Below are 17220 nucleotides of genomic sequence, written 5' to 3' on the forward strand. Positions count from 1 at the left end.
TTGCTAGAAGAACAGGCTCGCTCACGAAGGCGATGGTGAATCGCTGTGTGTTGCACCAAGACTACTATTTGATACTAGTTGACACAAATTCCCAGCAGATAAATCAGCCTATTTCCAACGGAGCTTGGGCGCCATCTTGTGCATTTTCTGGGACGCTACATGCTGTCCTTGACGGCTCGAATTGATTCGGAAGGACTTCTTTAATGGATTGCAAACATGTATGCTTTCCTCTTCAGAACTATTTGAATCATATTCATAACTGGATGAGGAACAAGAAAGCATCTTCTCCAAATCTGAACTTTTTGGGTATTTTAGAAGCTATCAAACGTTTTTCTGATGAATATCATTTTTAGGTCGATGGGAATGTCCTTGGCACCAGTGTGACATCTGCACTCGAGAAGCCATTTCTTTCTGCGAGATGTGCCCCAGCTCCTTCTGCAAATCGCATCTGGACGGCATGCTCTTCATCTCCAAGCTGGATGGCAAACTATCCTGCAGTGATCATGACCCCTGCGGACCCGACCCCCTAGAACCGGGCGAGATCCGCGAATACGTGCCCGATGCTGCAGTTTCACAATCTTCAGGTTCTTCAGGTTCTTCAGGTTCTTCACAATCTTTAGGTTCTTCAGGTTCTTCCCACCACGCTTCACCTGGTGGTCAGGCTGGTTCGGACACTTGCAAATCTCCTCCTGCTCCTCCTCGTCTGTACATAAACACAAAGATGGCTACCTCAAGCTTCATCCCATCTTACTTCATGGATAAGACTGAAGAGAAAGCTGTTTCCAGTCCAATGTCCTTCAAAGGTGATGGCGAGATGGAAGAAGGAGAGGTATGTGGGGTCGAGGTCCACCTGGATGGTGATAATGATGATGATGATGATGATGGAATCAGTCTAGAGGAAGAGGAGGAGTCAGATGTTGATGACAGGTGGAGTGATTATGTTGCCGAAATTGCTGAAGATGAAGAAGATGTCTAGACGACAACAAGTGACACTTACTGTAGTGACCTACTGTACTCAAATGCAACATTGCCTTCTTATCCCAGACTCTTGCACCGACTGGGGTACGTACACACGTACACACCTACACACATTCACACATAACACACATTCACACATAACTTACACACTTACACACATGCACAATCACACACACGTGCACACACGTACACACACACATAAACGCACACTTACACACATGCACACTTACACACATGCACACTTACACACATGCACACTTACACACATGCACTCTTACACACACTTACACACATGTACACACACGTACACACACACATAAACACACACACACTTACAGACATACACACTTACACACATGCACAATCACACGCACACACACTTACACACACACACACACACACACACACACACATAAACACACGCACACTTACACACACACACAAACATGCACACACACACACACATACATACACACTTACACACATGCACAATCACACACGCATGCACACTTACACACACACACGCACACGTACACACACACACGCACACACGCACACACATGCACACATACACACATGCACTCTTACACACACTTACACACATGTACACACGTACACACACACATAAACACACACACACTTACAGACACACACTTACACACATGCACAATCACACACACACACACTTACGCACATGTACACGCACACTTACACACACACACACTTACAGACATACACACTTACACACATGCACACGTGCACAATCACACGCGCACACACTTACACACATGTACACACACACACACACACACACACACTTGCACACATGCATACGTACACACATTTACACACACGTACACACACACACACATAAACAAACATACACACACACGCACTTATACACACACACACACACACACTTACGGACATACACACTTACGCACATGCACAATCACACTTACACACACTTACACACACACACACACACATAAACAAACGTATACACACACACACTTACACACACACACACATAAACAAACATACACACACACGCACTTACACACACACACACTTACGGACATACACACTTACGCACATGCAGAATCACAATCACACTTACACACACTTACACAGACACAGACACACACCTTGCTCATTTCTAGCAATTTTCTACTTTTTACATTTTTTTTCTGTTAATATCATTTCTGTCTGGTGCATTGTATTACATATTGTTTACATATGAGCTTTTTTTAAAGACGTTTTGAAATGTAAATATCAAGATTTTTTATTTTTTAATCTGACAAAACTAAACCACAAGGGCATTTTATTGTTGCCGTCTTTAACATTGTCTTTGAAAGAAAAAGGAAGAAAAAAAGCAAGGTCGGTCATTGGTACACTCATGTTATTGTTTTCATGTTTTAATTTGGTCCAATTGCAAAAAAATAAAACACACTGGAGTCATTGAAGGTCTGAGACAACCATTTTTTTTAATACACGCACACACACACATAACAAAATCAAAATACAGTACAGTGATACCTTGGCTTACGAACTTAATCGGTTCCCAGACAGTGTAAGGTGAAAAGTGTGTATCCCAAAAAAAATCTTTCCTATAGGAAACCATTAAAATGACGATAATCCGTTCCCAGGTTCCCATCAAACAATTTTCTAATTTTCTAAGCCTTAAAACTACACAAAATATACATTATTTTACGTGTAATAAATGTGCTATGGTATTATAATTAAAGAAATAAACTGTACTGTATAATAAAGGTGGACAAATGTTATCACATTATGCTGTTATTATTCAATTATGATATTTTTTAGTAGTTGGTATGATAGCATTATTAACATGAAAAGTAAATTAGTGAGAACTGATCAGACCAGAGTAACCACAGGGAAAGTGAAAGTTAGCATATGCTAACTCTGTGCACATATAAGCCATATAAAAAAATATTTGATATAGTGTATTTCTTTCAGGAATAATTCGTTTTTCACATACATTTACATGATTTTTTTCGTAATTAATTTAAGCAACAAAAAAATCTGAGGAGCCATTTGGTAGCCAAAAGAGCCAGATCTTTTTAGTGAGTCGAGCCAAAAGAACCGGCTCTCTGAAAAAAGCCGGAATTCCCATCACTACTGTACAGTAGTGTAAGTGACCTTGAGTTTTGAAAGGCGCTTATAAATGAAATATTGTATTATTATTATTATTATTATTATTATTATTATTATTATTATTATTATTATTTTATTTTATTTTGAAGTTCATTCCGCAAACAGTAACTGCATATAACCATCGCATCCACATGATGTCGCTGTTCAACTTTTTTTTCCGTTTATACACCAAAGAGCAAGAAACTGACGTAATTCCTCGGTTTGCAATGGCGCTACGCGTAAACTAGCTAGCGGTTTGTTTTTGTATGTCACATTTTCATAAAAGAGGAGTCTAATTGAGTGTAAAGTGTGGGATAGATAATCAAGTAAGATAAATAATTTATCCGTCGAACATGAATGAGATGTAAATTATTATATCTTCGCCATGGAATTTCGACTGAATTACGACACGCATATATACAATACAATACAATACACTACAAAACACATTGATTTATATAGCGCTTTAACAACTGAAGCTGTAACAAAGCGCCATGTCGGTGTGGAGATATTTCTAGTCAACTTTTACTTATTTTTCACACCTGACCCTTTACACTTATGTGCCGTGAAGCCATGACCGAACAGACCAACGGAAACGCCGCCGTGGAGGGCGTCGTGGATCTGGATGAGCCCAAGAAAATGACCCGGGAGGACTGGAGGAAGAAGAAAGAACTTGAGGAACAGAGAAAGCTGGGAAACGCTCCAGCTGAGGTGGACGAGGAGGGCAAGTAAGTAAATTCAAGTAAACATGTTACGTCTGGTCTCGTGTGTTTGTTTATTTATCGTCATCCTGCATTGGACGAATCGGGTTGTTGGTATCAGGTCCATTCCAGCCATTAATAGAATCAGAATCATCTTTATTGGTTGTGTTTGGTTCTTGGTCATGGTGAGTGAATACTTGTCCTGGTATCGTTCAGAAAACAATGTTATTGAAAGCCATTACAGTGATCCCTCGCTACTTCGCGGTTCACTTATTTTTTTCATGGGAAAAAAACGTTTCTTTTTATTATTATTAATGGCATGCAAATGTTGCTGTGCCGATGACCATTTTGTGTGTGGGACTCTTTTACTGAGCGAGTTGCTTGTTCTGTAGCCGCAAAGGGACATAAGTCTTCTTGTGCCGGTCCCAAGCCCGGATAAATACAGAGGGTTGTGTCAGGAAGGGCATCGGACGTAAAAGCTGGGCCAAAACAAACATGCGGATCAAACCGCTAAAGACAGAGAACACTGATTTGCTGTGGTGACCCCTTGAAGGGAAAAGCCCAAAGGAAAAGAAGAAGAGCTATCTAGCTGGCTAGGTAGCTATCTATTAGCTACTGTATCTTTTGGCTAACTAGCTTGCTTTCCATCTATTTGAGTTACTTCCGGGTTGAGTGAACGCTGGCGCGTGTAGCTGCAAAAACGGCTGAAGAAACCTTATAATCAATCCACTACACTCAACATTTCAGTATGACTGATTAATCACCAGGAAAAAAAAGATTGATTTTTTTGGGGGTGGGCGGGGGTGAAAAGCAAGCTACAGTGAGACCTCAACTTACAAACACCTTAACTTACAAACTTTTCGTCTTACAAATGTCAAATTTATGAAAATTAAACCTTATAATAAGCACTATTTTCATAATACACACCCACCACGGCTGGCGGAGTGATCTTCGGCGGAAGCACACGACCGAACAGCACCAATGGAAGGTGACTCTCCTTCCATAAGCCATGAACGACGATAAAAAAGGTCAATAAAACTTTATTTGACAGCACAGTTTATTTCTTTAATTACAGTCCTCATGTAATGTGCCTCTCTTTCCAAACAGCAATTCCGTTTGACCTCCAACGCCATTCCATCAAGCCATAAATGACCATCACAAATGCAAATAAAGTGACTTTATGATACAATGCAGTGTATTTCTTTCATTACAATACAATAGCACATTTATTATACATAGAATAAGGTATGTTGTGTATAGTTTTAAGGCTTATTTAGTTGAAAAGTATATTTTATGGAAACACGGGAATGGATTATTCCAATTTCAATGGTTTCCTATGGGAATTTTTTTTTAGATAAACACTTTTCGCCTTAAACACTGTGTGGGAACCAATTAAGTTCGTAAGTTGAGCTCTCACTGTATTTTCTATCCGTTTTGTGTTGTCTTTCATCAAAAACAACAATCTTTTGATCCAGATCATCCTCATCACATGTTCTTTTGTTTCACTACTTTTCCAGGGACATCAACCCGCACATCCCTCAGTATATTTCCTCCGTGCCGTGGTATATCGACCCATCGAAAAGGCCCACGCTTAAACATCAGAGACCACAAAGGGAAATTCAAGAAAATTATTCTGCCATTGGAGAATGGTATAAAAGAGGAGTGCAAGAGGTGAGAAAACAAAAAAACAAAAACAAGCCGCTATTTAAAAATCTGACCAAAAAAAACATTTCAAATGACTTTACTGTGTCGGTTTTCCCAACAGAACAATCTTACCACTAAATTCCGCAAGGGTGCCTGTGAAAACTGTGGTGCGATGACACACAAGAAGAAAGATTGTTTGGAGGTAAGCTGATTGAACAGCCCTCAATCAAAGGAGATGCAGTGATAACTCAGTTTACGAACTTAATTGCGTTTCAGAAAGTGTGTTTAAGGCGAAAAGTTCGTCTTCCAAACATTTATTTCCCATAAGAAACCATTAAAATGACAATAATCCGTTCCCAGGTCCCCATAAAACATAATTTTCGACTAAATAAGCTTTAAAACTACACAAACTATACCTTATTTTATGTATAATAAATATCCTATTGTATTATAATTAAAGAAATAAATGGTACTATATCCAGTAAAGTCTCGTTATATCGGTTATATCGATAGTATAACCGCAATGATGACCGCAAGGAGAAAATTACATGCGCGCAGGTCGGATATATCGATAGTCCCGGTTATATCGATATTTTTTCGGACTCCCGAGAATATCGATATAACGAGACTTTACTGTATATAATATATTTACCTTTGTGATGGTAGTTGGTGGATTGGAGTGGGAGAGGTAGGGAGGGTGGGAGTTACTGTTTGGAAGGAGAGTCACCTTCCATAAGGAGTGTCCCCTGCTAGCTGCTTTTCATTAATCTAAATCGGATTTCTCTTCCTGTTTAATGAAAGTAACTACACAAAATATACCTTATTTTATATATAACAAAAGTGCTATTGTGATGTAATTAAATAAATAAACTACTATATAATAAAGTTGTTTTATTTACCTTTGTGATGGTACTTGTCAATGGAAGACGAACTTCCAGGTTGCCTCGTGATGATATCCGAGTGAAGTTGTCGTGCTTTCTGGGCAATAATACCCTCACTCACACTCTCCCCTGCTAGCTGCTTTTCGTTAATCTGAATCAACAGACGTTTTTCAACCTCTTCTATTGGCTGAGACCGTTGCTTAGACAACACAGAAACACCTTTAGCCACACGTAGCAATGGTCGACTTAGCATACTGGTACTGGGACGCTAAGTCACACAAACGTACACCTCGTAGTGTTTTTTGATGATCTCCTTATGTTCTTATGATAATAGTACTAGTAATAATAATAATAGTAATAATAATACATTGTATTTATAAGCACCTTTCAAAAATCTCAAGGGCACTTTCCAGGCACAGGATAAAACACATTTTTTTTCCTGCGGGTGAGCAGCGGCAGCCAGATGCGCCAGCGTTGACTCAACCCGGAAATGTACGCCACTAACTCAAATATAAAATGGCCACAATAACATTCAAATAAAGTAAAACTACTCACCATTCTTAGGCTTAACACTAGCCTGTGGTGGGGTCTTTTTCGGTCCCATAATAGCAAAAGTACTCCACTCGATAGCAAACCACGTCTGCATTCAAAGGAAGGGGGTGTGTAAAACTAGTCCGCCAGCCACCGTGGCACTCTGTGTGGTTTGGTTCGTCCGCCGACAACGAGTTCGTATGCTAAGATTATATTCTTGCGAATTTAATGTTCGTTCGGCGAAAGGTTCGTGAGCTAAAGTGTTCGTAAGCTGAGGTATCACTGTATTGTAAATTGCTCCACTGTGACTTTTCTTTTCTCAGCGACCCAGAAAAGTGGGGGCAAAGTTCACAGGTACGGGCATCGCTCCAGATGAACATTCTCAGGTGCAACTCAAACTGGATTACGACGGAAAGAGAGATCGTTGGAATGGTTATGACCCCGAAGAACACCAGCGCATAGTAGAGGAGTATGCCAAAGTGGATCTGGTAAGAAATTTCACTTAAAGGACAACCGACACCTTTTTTTTTTTTTTTTGGTTTCCTCACTGACATCAGAAAAACGTTTTATAGCATCTAAAATACCCAAAGGTTAGGAAAAAATGAGTTCAGGATGATAGTACAGCGTGTACTGAGAGTTCGGTGAGTGTGGCAGTGGGAAGGGGCAGGGTAGGCAGGGCTGGGAGGGACTTGAGTCTCCTGACTGCTTAGCTCTGCGATTCTGCAGTCTCCTACCCGATGGCAGCGGGCTAGAAACATAATAAACGTCAGCTATCAATAATAGATAGCTAATAGCAAAATAGATACCTAGCTAACCAGCTAGCTAGCTAATAGATTGCGAGCTAGCCGGGTAGCTAGTTAATAGATAGCTATCTATCCGGCTAGCTAGTTAATAGACAGCTTGATAGCCGTTTAGCCAGCCAGCAAATGGATGGCAAATAGATAGCTAGGTAGCTAGCTAGATCGCTAGCTTATGATGTAACAGGAACCCTAACCATGAATTGAGATCAGTACATGTTTTAATAATAATAATAATAATAATAATAATACATTTCATTTCTAAGCGCCTCTCAAGGTCACTTTACAGTCACAGGATAAGTTTTTCTGTGGGCAAGCAGCGGCAGCCACACGCGCCAGCGTTCACTCAACCCGGAAGTAACTCAAATCGATAGAAAGCTAGCTAGCTGGTCAATCGTTAGCCAACAGATACCTAGCTAGATAGCTAGTCAGCTAGTTAGCGATAGCTCTGAGGTAGCTAACTCGCTAGCTAGCTAATAGCTAGCTACTTAGCTAATAGATAGTAAATCGTTAGCCAGCTAGGTAGCCAGCCATCCAGCTAGCCAGGTAGGTTGATTGATTGATAGGTAGATTGATTGATAGGTAGATTGATAGATAGGTAGGTTGGTTGATTGATTGATAGGTAGATTGATTGATAGGTAGGTTGGTTGATTGATTGATAGATAAAAAGAAGTGAAGAGAGGAAACTTTTCACACACGTCTGATTAATTTCATAAATCAATAAAACATTTTTGACCGGGGAAAAAAAATACATAAAAATATATATATATAAAAAACACAAAGATTATAAATAGAAAGCATTCTTACATTTGAGTGTGATTTCATTGTGATTATTTTTTTTTATTATACAAAGTTAAATTATACTTTTCTACATAAAAAAAAAATATTTTGAGGTACAGTGATAGCTCGGTTTTTGACCATAATCCGTTCCAGAAACGAAACACATTCTGAAAATATACCACAAGTGCCTGTTTTATAATGACATTTCGCTCACATTCGATGCATCTCTTTTTGCTAATGCTTCATGTCCACTTGGCAGGCCAAAAGGACACTGAAGGCCCACAAGCTTCAGGATGAGTTAGCTTCGGGGAAGCTAGACCAATCGGTAAGCATTTTGAACCCTCTGGCTAACGATCTTAAATTGTAGCTATGAAAAAAAAGGCACATTTGCTGCTTTTTTTTTTTTTTCTTCTGTAGGAGCGAGAACATGACAGCGAGGATGAAGATGAAGATAAATACGCAGATGATATCGACATGCCCGGTCAAAACTTTGACTCCAAACGACGAATCACCGTCCGGAATTTACGTATCAGGGAAGACACGGCTAAAGTAAGAGGCGCCGTGACCGATGTTGCGTGTATCCATTTTGCCATTCGTCTTGATGTACATGGATGTGACTTTCCCCACACAGTATTTGAGGAACCTGGATCCAAATTCTGCCTACTACGATCCAAAAACCCGCGCAATGAGAGAAAACCCGTACTCCAGCACTGGCATGAACCCCGATGAGTAAGTTACCAATAAAAATGACTTAAAGTGTCCCAGAACTGCAACAAAATGAGCTCGGGAACTGGGCAGATTCAGAAAGTCCCGCCTCCTTTGTTCGTGACGTCACACCAGGATACTCCTTCACAAACTGCCTTGCTCCAGAATCAAAACAATGGCTTCAGATTCGTAGAATATGCTTTCTTGTTATACATCCAGTGATGAATATGATTCAAATAGTTCTGAAGAGGAAAGCATACATGTTTGCAATCGATTAAAGAATTTATTCCGTGCCATTTTGAGGCAACACGGGGGGGGATGTAAGGAATTAATCAGCCCGTTTCCACAGGCTGATTAATTCCTTACACGGAGCTTTGTCGCCCTCTCCTGCCTCTTTTTGGTGCAACACGTAGTTTTCAGACCAAACAAGTACAGCAAAATGCATTGACATGATGATAGGACTGCTACAATGTGTCCTTTTTTTCTGTCAGTCATTATAAAATCTTCAAGAAACCACAAGAGGCAACTACATCAACGACCATCACAAAGGTCAATAAAATGACTTTATTGTACAGTCCAGTTAATTACTTTAATTATAATACCATAGCACATTTATTATTTTTGGATTGGATCGGATTAGCCTTTATTAGTCTCGCAGTGGAGAAATTTGCATTTCACAGCAGTAAAATGATTAAAGTAAAAGGAAAGGAAGAAGTAGAAAAACAAAATACAAGGCTGCTGTGAAGGCAGGCTGACGAACTAGTTTTCGGCGGACAAACCAAACCACACGGCGTCACGGTAGCTGGCGGACTAGTTTTCGGCGAAGGAACACCAAACCACAAGAGGCAACTACATCAACGACCATCACAAAGGTCAATAAAATGACTTTATTGTACAGTCCAGTTAATTACTTTAATTATAATACCATAGCACATTTATTATACAGTGAGACCTCAACTTACGAACTTCATTGGTTCCCAGACAGAGTGTGTGAGATGAAAAGTGTGTATCTCAAAAAAAAATTCCCATAGGAAACCATTAAAATGGGAATAATCCGTTCCCAGGTTTCCATAAAATAAAGTTTTTAACTAAATAAGCCTTAAAACTCCACACAACATACCTTATTCTATGTATAATAAATGTGCTATTGTATTGTAATGAAAGAAATACACTGCATTGTATCATAAAGTCACAAAGAGAGGCGCATTACATGAGGACTGTAATTAAAGAAATAAACTGTGCTGTAAAATAAAGTTTTTTTTCAACTTCTTCGATTGGCCGAGACCGTCGCTTTGAGAGTACGGAAACACCTTTTGCAACAGACGCACCTTTGATGGCTTCTCTGTTCCGGAGAATGGAAGCAATGGTTCACTTATCACAGCCGTGCTCGGCCACTAAATCACACAAACGCACACCTCGTTTGTGTTTTTCAATCATCTTCTTCTTCTCAGCGACGGTGATTTTATTTTGTGTCTTCTTGGGCTGAACACGAGCCTGTGGTGGGTTTTTTTTCGGTACCATCATAGTAAAATTATCAGCAAAAAGCTCCAAGTAGGCGATCGACGTGTGCATTCAATGAGAGGCGGTGTGCAAAGTAGCGCCGGCTGGAGCGCTGTTCGGTCGTGTGCTTCCGCCGAAGATCACTCCGCCAGCCGTGGTGGGTGTGTATTATGAAAATAGTGCTTATTATAAGGTTTAATTTTCATAAATTAGAGGTTTTTAAGACGAAAAGTTTGTAAGATAAGGTGTTTGTAAGTTGAGGTCTCACTGTACATAAAATAAGGTATATTTTGTGTAGTTTTAAGGCTTAGAAAATTATGATATTTTATGGGGACCTGGGAACGTATTATTCTCATTTTAATGATTTCCTATGGGAAATTAATTTTTGGGATACAAACTTTTCGCCTTACACACTCTGTCTGGGGACCAATTAAGTTCGTATCACTGTAAATCCAAAATCCAATCGATACACAGTGAGATTCTATTTGGCTTTTGTTTCCAGAGTGGGATACGCTGGAGACAACTTTGCCCGTTATAGTGGTGACACCATCACCATGGCTCAAACACAAAGTAAGTCAGAAAAAAAAAACCTCGAATAATAAACCATAATAATAATTTCAATTGACGTTGTGTATTGAACGCGTTCTTCTTCTTCTTCTAGTGTTCGCTTGGGAAGCCTACGAGCGAGGCTCCGAAGTTCATCTGCAAGCCGACCCCACCAAGCTGGAGCTGCTTCATCGCTCTTTTAAGGTCAAGAAAGAAGACTTTAAAGAGGAGCAAAGGGAGAGCATCCTGGAGAAGGTACGGCACGCTGCTTGCATTTAATCTATAGAAATGTGTCCAAATGAATTGCTCAAACCGAGCTACTTTAAAAAAATACTTTGGGCCAGATTTACCAATACACTCCCCTACTTACGAACATTCAAGTTACGAACAACAGTACATATGAACATTTTTATAATAATAATGATACATTTCATTTTAAGCGCCTTTCAAAATTCTCAAGGACACTTTACAGTCACAACCAAGCACAGATACAATAATAAATAAAATACAATTTTAAATATAATACAATAAATAAAATATAATTATAAATAGAAACAAGAGATAGAGCTACACAGAAAATTTTACCCACAATTTTAAGCAGGTGGGTTTTGAGAATCCATGTTACGAATGTTGGGAGGCAGTGAGTTCCAGAGTTTGGGGGCAGAGCAGCTGAAAGCTCTGTCCCCCATCGTGCTGAGATGGGGAGGAGGGCATACAGAGGTGGAGGGAGGAAGAGGATCTGAGGGAACGAGAGGGAATAGAAATTTGAAGAAGGTCAGATAGGTATGGTGGGCAAGGTTATGGATAGCGCAAAATGTATAAAGAAGAATTTTAAAGTAGGCGGTGGGGGACACCCTGAACCGGTTGCCAGACAATCACTGGGGCCGACATAGACGAACAACAATTTGTGCTCACAATCACACAATTTAGTAATAATAATAATAATAATGATACATTTTATTTTAAGCGCCTTTCAAAGCTCTCAAGGACACTTTATAGTCACAGACAAGCATAGATACAATCATAAATAAAATACAATTTTAAATAGAATACATAAATAAAATGCAATTATAAATAGAAACAAGAGAAAGAGCTACACAGAAAATGCAATGTTAAATAGGTGGGTTTTGAGATGGGATTTGAAGGTGGGAAGAGAATCGATGTTTATTTTTATTTTTATGTATTTTTTATTTTTTATTTGTTTTAATGTTTTACTTTTTTACTTTTTTAATTTTTTATTATCATGCGTCCAAAGGTTTAGTTGGTGTTGTTTTTGCACATCCATTAGTATGGAGGCCAGGAGCACTTGGACGCACCCCCTCGGGAGTTGCTGTTGGCGCAAACAGAAGACTACGTGGAGTACTCGCGTCACGGCGCCGTCCTGAAAGGTCTCGAGAAAGCCGTGGCTCGCTCCAAATATGAAGAAGACGTACTCATCAACAATCACACCGTAATCACACCCGCAGCCTCCTTTTTGTCACCGATTTCTGTTTTCCTGGCTACCTAGCTAGCTATCTATTAGCTGTCTAACTACCTACCGAGCTGGCTATCTATTAGTTAGCTAGCTAACTTGATCAATTTGAGTGACAGTATTCCCGGTTGTGTGAACGCTGGCGCATGTGGCTGCCGCTGCTCACCCACAGAACAAACTGATCCTGTGACTGTAAAGTGACCATGAGAGTTTTGAAAGGCACTGATAAATGAAATATATTATTTTTATTTTTATTTTTATTTTTTAGTGTATTTGGGGCTCCTACTGGAAAGAAGGCTTCTGGGGATACAAGTGCTGCCACTCTATGGTCAAACAAAGTTACTGCACGGGAGATGCTTGCATTGGAACTGTGAGTACTGAAGCCACTTCCACGCTTCTTTTCCCCACTGGTGAACTTTGACCTTGTAACTCATCTATTATATATATAAATATTTTTTTTTAATCTTGAAGAGCAACTCTGAGTGTGTTCCGTTCGAAGACGGTGTGAATGAAATACAAGAGGAAGAGCCACCCAAGACTCTGCTGGAGGTATGAGATACTAAGTTGTTGGACTCAGCAAGTACGGTGATACCTCGGTTTACGAACCCCTTGGCTTACGAACTTTTCGGTTTACGAACGTTACATTTATGAAAATTATTACTTTGGCATATGAACTATTTTTCGGGATACACACGGAGCTGCCACAATGAGTGATGTGTCGTTGTCGCGGTGAGGGGTTCGGGGTTACAGACAGAGAGAGAGTGAGGCCGTTCTCTCAAAAACAAAATGGCGTCTTCGGTTAAAGCCACGTGATTGGTCAAGAACGCAGCAGTGAGAGAGGGGGGGGGGGTTAAACATTAAAGAGACAGGCAGACAACAGAGAGAAAGTGAGAAAACACACAGTGAGAGTCGGAGTGAGAGTTGGAGTGAGAGTCGCAATGAGAGTCGGAGTCATAGTTGGAGTGAGAGTCGGATTAAGAGTCGAAGTGAGAGTCGGAGTGAGAGTCGGAGTGAGAGTCGAAGTGAGAGTCGGAGTGAGAGTCGGAGTCATAGTTGGAGTGAGAGTCGCAATGAGAGTCGGAGTGGGAGTCGGATTGAGAGTCGGAGTGAGAGTCGAAGTGAGAGTCGAAGTGAGAGTCGTAGTGAGAGCCGGAGTGAGAGTCGGAGTCATAGTTGGAGTGAGAGTCGGAGTGAGACACAAACACACACACACGAAAGGGAGACGACAGAGCTTGAAACAAAAAAACAAAAGTGAAAAAAAATGAATAGAAAACAGTGAAATTTGGACTAATTTCAACTTTCAAAAGCAGAGTGTAGACTGGAAGGTTAAAATATCCCATCAATCAGGCTCCACAAATAAACCGCACAAGCCATATATGTACACTTGATGCAAAAAGGTATCAACCCAGCTAAACGGAACATAATTGATGAGGAACTAGGTAAAATTATCGCAGAGAAAGCATCTACAAGGGATCATTCCTCAAGATGGTGAAAGAAGAAGGCTACGTTCCTCAACAAGTGTTCTTTATTATACAGTACAGTTTATTTCTTTAATTATAATATCATAGCACGTGTATTATACCTAAAATAAGGTATATTTTGTGTAGTTTTAAGGCTTAGAAAATTAGAAAGTAGAAAATGATGTTTTATGGGCATCTGGGAACGGATTATTCTCATTTTAATGGTTTCCTATGGGGAATTAATTTTTGGGATACACACTTTTCGCCTTACACACTCTGGAAACCAATTAAGTTCGTAAGCCAAGGTATCACTGTACATGCAATTCGTTATTGAGATTAAAGAGAGTTTCCGAATTAGTGAAAGACGTTTGAAGCGAATGGCACCCACGCATGAAAAAACAAAACCTGAACAAATTCGGGAATGGCGCTCTAGGTATATACGTACAGTGATACCTTGCCTTACGAACTTAAGTGGTTCCCCGACATAGTGTGTAAGGCGAAAAGTGCGTATCCCAAAAATTAATTCCCCATAGGAAACCATTAAAATGAGAATGATCCGTTCCCAGGTCCCCATAAAACAATGTTCTGCTTTCTAATTTTCTAAGCCTTAAAACTACACACAATATACCATATTTTAGGTATAATAAATGTGCTATGATATTATAATTAAAGAAATAAACTGTACTGTATAATAAAGTCGTTTTATTTACCTTTGTGATGGTCGTTGATGGCTTGATGGAATGGAGTGGCCGCTTTCATCAGCATTAAACACTTGGTGAGGAACGTAACCTTCTTCTTTTAACCATCTTGAGGAATGATCCCTTGTAGATGCTTTCTCTGCTATAATTTTACCTAGTTCCTCATCAATAGAGGACCAAAACAAGCCGGCTGCCATTTTCTGGTCAGGAGAACGGGCTTGTCCGCGAACGACACATCACTCATTGAGGCAGCTCCGTGTGTATCCAAAAAAATAGTTTATATGCCAAGGTAAAATTTTCATAAATACAGTAAAGTCTCGTTATATCGATATTGGTTATATTGATAGTACTGCTTATTACGATACTATTTCTATGAACGCAAGGAGAAAATTTACACACCGCAGCATCAGATATATCAATAGTCCGGTTATATGGATAGTACTGCTTATTACGATACTATTTCTATGAACGCAAAGAGAAAATTTACATACCCGCAGGATCGGATATATCGATAGTCCGGTTATATCGATATTTTTTCCGACTCCCGAGAATATCGATATAACGAGACTTTACTGTATAACGTTCGTAAACCGAAAAGTTCGTAAGGCAAGGGCTTCGTAAACCGAGGTATCACTGTATTTTCAATTCACGAATAAAATTTTGAATGGCAGTGAAAGAGTTAATGTCTCTTGACAAGTTTGGACATTGCAAAATGGTCCCCTTATTCCGTTATAACTCACCCCCATTAGATCCACCAAGAAAAAATGAAACAGAAGAAAAAGAAAAAGAAGAATAGAAAGAACAAGAAACACGTCAACAGCGTCAACAGCGACAAAAGCGATTCAGAGGATGATGAAGAGAAAAAGAAAGAGAAGCTAAAGAAGGTAACGCCTTCTGCACGTCCGTTGCTTTTCCATTCTTCTCGGCCCATTTTTTTTTGTTGTTGTTGTTGTTGTGTCTTTGCAGGCTTTGGAAGCAGAAGACAAGCGTGTGAAGACCGTGGAAGCCATGTTGCAGGTGGATGAAAGGAAGAGGCCGTATCACAGCTTGCAGGAAGTGAAGGCCCCCACCGAGGAGGAGATCGAGGCCTTCCGCATGAAACGCTGTCGGCCAGATGATCCGATGGCTTCTTTTCTTGGACAGTGACCCCTCCCTCCTCCGTCTTGACCTCCGCTAAACTTTAGCTAACAGCTCGATTAGAGTTATAGCGCAATATAGTATCATGTATTTTTTTTTTTTTTTAATAAAACTGTTTTGCGGTATATATTTTACCTTTAATTATGTTTTCTGACTTTTCAGAGGAAGACGATTAAGGTAAGAAATGAAACTTTTTCCTCGATCAACATTAGTGATACCTTGGTTTACGAACACTTTGGCTTACGAACTTTTCAGTTTACGAATGTTAAATTTATGAAAATTTTACCTTGGCATACAAACTATTTTTCGGGATACACACGGAGCTCCCTCAATGAGTGATGTGTCTTTCGCGAACGAGCCCGTTCTTCTAAAAACAAAATGGCAGCCGACTGTTTTTGTCCTCTAGTCTTCGGTTAAAGCCACGTGATTGGTCAAGAACGCAGCAGTGAGGGGAGGTGGATTAAACATGAAAAAGACAGGCAGACGACAGCGAGAGAGAGAGAGAAAATGGATAGAAAACAGTGGAATTTGGACTCATTTCAACTTTGATAGTTCAAAGGCAGAGTGTAGACTGCAAGGTTAAAATATCCCATCAATCAGGCTCCACAAACAACCCGCAGAAGCCATCCGTACACTTGATGCAAAAAGCTATCAACCAAGCTAAACAGAACAGAATTGATGAGGAACTAGATTAAATTACCAGAAGAGATTTCATTTCTAAGCGCCTTTCAAAACTCTCAAGGTCACTTTACAGTCACAGGATCGGTTTTTCTGACACCGCCATGTCTGGACAGTAGGGATATATATATATATATATAGGGCCGAAACTACCACTAAGACTTTAGTTTGCTGACGAAACTTCTTGGATAAGAAGCGAAACATCCAACACCTTGAAAGAAGTACAGATGACTGCTGAAGAAACCTTTTCACCGATGGACCATTCCTGTACGACTGAGAGCTTACACACACAACTCACTACGTATGGTATAAAATGTGACTTTAAGTCATTTTTATTGGTGTTTTGCATTTGAATAAAAATGTCATACTGCATGTTTTGCGTATTTTAGATGCTATAAAACGTCAGTTAAGAAACCAAAAAGTGACGTCGGTTGTCGTTTAAAATGTTTTGAAGTTTAATCATTTGTGTTTTATATTCATGCAGTCATAGGTTGTCAATCAATGATTACTTGAACTGTGCCAAAAAAAAAAAACCCCAAAAAAAAACATTGCTCTG

At 39.8% G+C, this 17220-nt stretch overlaps 3 protein-coding genes across 3 annotated transcripts in view; all 3 read left to right on the top strand.

Annotated features, from left to right (window-relative positions):
* LOC148902527 (histone-lysine N-methyltransferase, H3 lysine-36 specific-like) overlaps nucleotides 1-2444 on the top strand; it is a 41695-nt gene extending 39251 nt beyond the window's left edge. The window contains 1 exon segment of the mRNA XM_088991146.1: nucleotides 354-2444. Within this exon segment, the coding sequence (XP_088847272.1) occupies nucleotides 354-976 (623 nt within the window). The 3' untranslated portion in view covers nucleotides 977-2444.
* Nucleotides 2445-3337: 893 nt separating this feature from the next.
* On the top strand, nucleotides 3338-16111 carry slu7 (SLU7 homolog, splicing factor). The gene is made up of 15 exons (XM_088991143.1): nucleotides 3338-3461; nucleotides 3707-3863; nucleotides 5354-5507; nucleotides 5602-5682; nucleotides 7216-7380; nucleotides 8729-8794; nucleotides 8887-9018; nucleotides 9101-9198; nucleotides 11177-11244; nucleotides 11336-11475; nucleotides 12509-12670; nucleotides 12960-13061; nucleotides 13163-13240; nucleotides 15599-15733; nucleotides 15816-16111. Exons 2-15 carry the CDS (start codon nucleotides 3709-3711, stop codon nucleotides 15993-15995), a joined length of 1716 nt encoding a protein of 571 aa, XP_088847269.1. The 5' UTR covers nucleotides 3338-3461; nucleotides 3707-3708; the 3' UTR covers nucleotides 15996-16111.
* Nucleotides 16112-16254: 143 nt separating this feature from the next.
* The window catches only part of c1qtnf2 (C1q and TNF related 2), a 5240-nt gene continuing 4274 nt past the window's right edge, over nucleotides 16255-17220 (top strand). Inside the window, exon 1 of the mRNA XM_088991144.1 lies at nucleotides 16255-16931. The gene's annotated coding sequence lies outside the window, so the exon portion shown is untranslated. The remainder of the gene's footprint in view (nucleotides 16932-17220) is intronic.

Source organism: Hippocampus bargibanti, linkage group LG02 (genome assembly GCF_051943395.1).
Source record: "Hippocampus bargibanti isolate YZ-2025 linkage group LG02, ASM5194339v1, whole genome shotgun sequence".
Classification (NCBI taxonomy): Eukaryota; Metazoa; Chordata; class Actinopteri; order Syngnathiformes; family Syngnathidae; genus Hippocampus; species Hippocampus bargibanti.